The following is a 5792-nucleotide window of genomic DNA, read 5'->3' as shown; positions in this document are numbered from 1 at the left end:
GTGAATAAAATATTTCAAATTTTGAAAACCAAATGTATATCTATTAAATTGTTTTTACATGCCTTTCAGGATGCCTAAGATATGCTATCTCGCTAACTCTAAAACCCACAACCACTCTAGCGCCCCCACTACCCTACCGCAAACTCCGCCCTTATGGACCGCCCTGTAAAATACATTATATTTTTTGCATGTTTCTAGTCTGATTTCAATCAAATTTGGTAGTTTGATGAAAATGGGATTAATTAGTCTGCCGAATTTGATACGATAGTCAAAAAGTATCTGCGCCTCTATTAGGCCAGTATACATATCGAATTTAATTCCTCTAGCTGTTGTAGTTTTTGAGAAAATCTGTTTTATGTAAGGTGGCGTGGCAAAAAGTTTGAACAATTAATTTCTGCGCGCTTACCAAACGAGTATATATACCAAAGATAATGTCTCTAGCTGTTATGTATAGCTTAAAAAAAAAATTCCAATTCTCTATACATTTAGATACGAGATCTAGGTGTTCATACAGACGGACGGAGAACAGACAAGGCTAGATCGACTCGGCTGTTGATCCTGATCAAGAATATATTTACTCTATGGGGTCGGAGAAGCTTCCTTCTGCCTGTTACCTACATTTTATCGACTTTATTATACCGCTTTACATACGGACGTAGTCTTTAAATTTTTGGCTTGCATTTCTGTATTGAGCTTACTTCATATATGAAGCATGAATATAAAATAGTTGTTTCACTTGGTTCTTACTTCATCAGGGTGTTAAAGTCGCCATTTCGGATGTAATGTTGATGGCCTTCATAGCATTAATAAGCCAATTTCATGTTGAATCGAACTAAATACCAAATTATTAATTATTTCATACTCATTAGTAACTTGTCCAATTATTAAATAAATATGTTATATCTGTATCCATTTGATACGCTAATTAAAGTCTTTCGGAACTTGTGCAGTTTTGTAAGTCCTATTGGCAAATGTCCAAAACAGATTTCGCTGAAAAACTTTCAAATCTGATCAATGAGGTAAAAGTCTGCTTAACTTGTCCAATTATGGTAAATGTCTGTGGACAATTAGGATTAAACTAGTTTCAATGGGTTAAAGGAAAGCCACGTTTTAACTGTTGTGAACATTTTCTATTCTAATCTAAAATGTTGCATTAACTTAAGGTGGTCGATATAGAATAGATAGATATGGATATAGATAGAAGGGAATTGTTTTTCTAGTATCGTATTGTTATACAACTTCTAATCTTGGTTTTGCCATGTATTGCGCAATCAAATCTTTGATTTTGCGATTTCCATCTAACCGTGAACTAAAAAGAAACTACTTTAAACCTTTTGGTTTGCCTTTACCATTTAGCACGACTTGAAAGTATGTCATAGGCAGTCTACTCGTACTCGTACTGCCACACATCCGCAGAGGCGAAAAGTAATCAGTCCTTTGTGCCTAGCACTCGAAAATCTAAAGTGTTTCCCTTCCATCCATCCCCACCGCTTGCCATGGCGATATGAAGTTGGCTTTTCTTTTCATTCTCTCTTTTTGGTAGGCTTTTTGGGACGTTTGCTAATGCGCTGACTAAAAGTCATAGAAGAGAAGAGAATGAGAATGAGAAGGTAAACAGAAAAGCCTTATTGTTTCCCCCTTTAGTATCCAATTCTCCCTCCTTCGTATATTCTTCATCGTTTTTTTTTGTTTTTTGTTACAGTAGAAACGAAAGGCGATTATTGTTGCAAAGTTGGCTGACAACTGGCAAGGAGTTTGTGCTCCCCCCAAGCCAAGATGCAGATTCTTTTGACGACGGCCATGATGATGAGTACGATGATGACCTGCCGAGCGTAATAAGGCACAAAGATGGACCCAACCAAAGGAACTGAAGGAAAGTGTAGTGAAAAAATAAACAGTCCGACCTAGTCAACTTGGGCATAGTTGAGTTCTTTCAGAGTTCTTAGTTCAAGCTCTCAGCTCTCAGTTGCCAGTCCTTGGTTTGCAGTTCTCAGATTGTTTGCCCTGCTGCCTGGTCTTTTTCCAAGTTGTTGTTGTTACAGTTTGTCGTTTTATTTTTTTCTTTCTCCATTTTAGTCTGTATTATTATGTCAAAAGTTTGTCATTCTATAACGACTTTGAATTTTTAATAATGCCAATGTTTAAGTTGAACAATTTTTGCAACGGCAACGACGACAAGTTTTTTTTTTTTTTGGTTTTTGAGCTGCTTAGCCTTGTTATAAATAAATGGAATGCATTCAAAGAGATGGTCGTGGTGGGGGGTGTGGGAGTGGTTGAAGGGGAAATTGAATATCCGTTAGAAAATTATCAATTTATGTTCTTTGATTGCCCAGCCATGATACGAGCTTGGAATGAAAAGTGCTATAAATTGAAAATGAAACGAAAGCCCAAAAAGAAGACACAGTCAGCAAGGAACTGGAGAAACTGCAGAAGCAACACCATAAGAAGCAACACCATCAAAAGCATCAGCAGTTGGGCTAGCATCAGGGCCATAATGAGCAAGTCAATAGCCGGCATCCAGATACAGACACCCACACACACTTCGTCCTCTCACAGATGGAGAAAGGATGGCAGGAAAATCGATTCTTGTTTGGGTGGGAAACCAGGAACCAGCATGCGATAAAAAGCAGATTGCAATTTGTTTTACTGATTTCCATGCTTTTGGCTTTTTTCGCACAGCGGAAACTTTCATTAACATCAAACAGAAACAGCAACAAAAAATGAACAAGAGAATCAGAGACTGTGGCAAAAAACAAAAAGACAAATAAAAAATTTAAGAAGGAATTGCAGAAAGCCATAGACAGCCAAAAGGCATCAGAATCCAGAAGGAATTCCACCCACACGGCGATCACCCATCCAAAACACAGTCAATATTGCCTAATAATGACCAGACCAGACAACATCTTGGTCACACTCTGTGAGAGTAGGGTATATACACTCTCTGTCTATTAGAGTTTTACTGTAGTCCGATGAACACTGCTCCTTTTTATTTTAGTTGTTGATTTGTATGATCAACTAGCAAATCCAATTTTAATCTTAAATTTCACAGGCTAAAACTAAACTTTAATGTCTTATTTTGCAATAGCAAGTAATACTAGTTCATAATAAAGTTAACAAGTCAAGAAAGCCTTGAAAAAAATAAATTAAATTCATTCCTATACTTCCGAAATATATGCAATAAAAAATATATCCTCAATAATAGCGATTGAAATAATATAAAAGTTATAAAAGTTGAACATAAAGATTAGGAACTTAACTTAATAACGCATTTGCCCAAAAAAACTTGTCTGTTTAATCATTTGAATTAGGCATAGATAATAAGTTAAACCCAAGGAAGCAATCGAGTTACCCCACCAATTCCTGAAAATTGTCCACTGTGTTTAGTCAACATTTCTGTTTGACCGTGTATACTTTATAGTATGTATATTCGGAGATAACTAGTAGTTTCCCTTTCGTCGAAAATAGTTGTCAGTATTAATGGATATCTTGCTTTGTGGAGACTGTTTACGATGCCTAACTAAACATTAATAGCATATAAACTATAATTCCATATAAACGGTCCCCCATTGAGGCCTCACTGTGCCATTATGTAATTAATATCGCTGCCGGTCTTTAATATTGGAAATATGAATCTCATATTGCACTCAAATGATTAAGGTGCATTTGTATCTTTCATTTGCATACATATCTTCATACTCATCTTCATTCAGGCAATTTGCTATTATTATAATTAATAAACCAAAAGGCAAGTCTATTAATTTATATTGCCACAACACACCTGAATGCACCTGAGAACACATTTAATGGCAAAAGGCAAGTCCATTGGAATGCCAATCGGATGGCAAATGATGTTCAAAACCCACAAAAGTGATGAGTAAACATTTGTCACCTACAAAAGCAAATAAGCACATGAATATCTGCAGAGTTCGTAGATACATATAGACAAAGATTGAGATGTATGTATGGAGATACCAAAATGAAAAGTCCAACCAATTAGCTGCCAAATAATGGAGAGAAATGGGCTAGGAATTTGAATTGGACTTTCTCTCATTTTACATTCTGACAGACGGCTCCAAGTCCTTTTTGCTCCTTTTTCTCTGAGCAGCAAACTTTATTTGTGAAACTTTTGTTGTTGCTGATGTTATTGTTGCTGCTGTTGTTGTTCTTGTTGTTGTTGTTGCTGCTGTTGTTTGTTGTGTAAGTAATTTGAACAAATTTGCGAGACATTTGTGGCTTTTGTGCAAATATTTTAGGCTTGACCCGGACCCATCATCGTGCTCCTGTCCCCGCTCCCGCCCCCTACCGTCGTCGTCTCTCTTTTTTTTATGCTTCTGTCTCTCTTTCATCACATTTTGTGTATTTGTTTGACTTTTTGCTGGGCTAAAGGCCAATTAACTTAAATAATTAGCCAAAGTTTTGTGTGTGTTTGCCAAGATAAAGCTGTTAGGCATTCGCCCAGATGTGGGCCCGGGGGTTTAGATTTCAATAAAATTTTATGATTTAATATTATGGGATTTCCTTTTCTTTTTATGAAAACTTTTCGTCTTCTAACTGAGTAATCGGGGCGAATTAAATCAATTATTCATTTGTTGTCGAGAGATTGAAAAACTCTGCTGAAACGTAAACGTAAACGAAAACTTATTCCAAATGATATCCAATAAGAGGGTTCCCCAGCCAGGGGTTAAACGGGGCGAACAAAAGGAGGAACTGGTGTCCACGGCCAGGAAACCGGTGACAATTCAACACTTCTGGCGCATTGTCTATTGGGTGAGCATCTTGTGCATTTGCGCTGCCATTTGCTTTGCTCTCTTCTACACCCTTAAGTCGGACTTTGGCCAATGTTCGGACTACGATGTCAAATGCGAGTGAATTGACCACTTACACATTCAATCACACACACACACACACAAGATGGTAAGTAAATATTGAATCATTTGATTATTTTTGATTAACTATGTACACTTTTAATAATGATTACTCTTTCATTCATTTATTTTTCAGATACAATGGCTCTGACATGTGATATATTAAGAAGTATATATGTATGAACATACATATATGTATACGTTAATGTCTGTATGTATGCATATGAATCATATCTGCAGCACAAAAGTTGATTCCTCTTTTTGTTTAACAATTTACATATTATGTCGTTATCAGTTCATTTGCACTCACATTTCAATCAGGGGAAGGAGAAGCTCAATTAAAACAAAAGCTCATGGATTTCTTGTCATGGGTGGCATCAGGAGGGGTTGACAAGACACTTTTACAAGACATTACATAACTATCTTTTAATACTCAAGGGGCCAAATTTCTAAAATTAAAACTTGCAATTAACAAAAACACGTAACAATAAATTGGATTATCAAGAAGGATTAACAAAATTTCTCAGATTGAACTTTTATGGGCCAAAATAAAATGTTCTTGCAATAGAAAAATTGATTAACTTGTTTTCTGTCTATAAAGGGGTAAGCAAGTGAAAGTCTAGCCATAAAAACTAAACAAAAGTGTTATTTAATTGGAGCATGAATTAATCAGTTTTGGTCTTCTTAAGGCCCTTTTCAATTCTTTTTTTTCTTTTCAAATAATACATTCTATTATAAACTAGAATCAGTTAAAAAGTCAAATAATTTTCAAGGTTTCTGTCTCATCGCTTCCTATAGAAAGTGGTGAAATTCCCTGTAATCGTTTTAACACTCTGTAGGTACATAAAAAATTGTGAAAATCGAATAATGATTAACCCACGGCAAATCCAATGACAATAATGCATAGAAAACACATCGGTGTTCTAT

At 35.9% G+C, this 5792-nt stretch overlaps 1 protein-coding gene across 1 annotated transcript; it reads left to right on the top strand.

Moving 5' to 3' along the window:
- Window positions 1–4558: 4558 nt before the first annotated feature.
- LOC6642091 lies at window positions 4559–5442 on the top strand. The gene is made up of 3 exons (XM_002065659.4): window positions 4559–4914; window positions 5002–5076; window positions 5161–5442. The coding sequence occupies exon 1, from the start codon at window positions 4648–4650 to the stop codon at window positions 4867–4869; it is 222 nt and encodes a 73-aa protein (XP_002065695.1). The 5' UTR covers window positions 4559–4647; the 3' UTR covers window positions 4870–4914; window positions 5002–5076; window positions 5161–5442.
- The last annotated feature ends 350 nt before the right edge of the window (window positions 5443–5792 follow it).

Source organism: Drosophila willistoni (assembly GCF_018902025.1).
Source record: "Drosophila willistoni isolate 14030-0811.24 chromosome 2L unlocalized genomic scaffold, UCI_dwil_1.1 Seg168, whole genome shotgun sequence".
Classification (NCBI taxonomy): domain Eukaryota; kingdom Metazoa; phylum Arthropoda; class Insecta; order Diptera; family Drosophilidae; genus Drosophila; species Drosophila willistoni.
The sequence above is the reverse complement of the archived record's forward strand: the minus strand, read 5'-3'. Positions and strand labels throughout refer to the sequence as shown.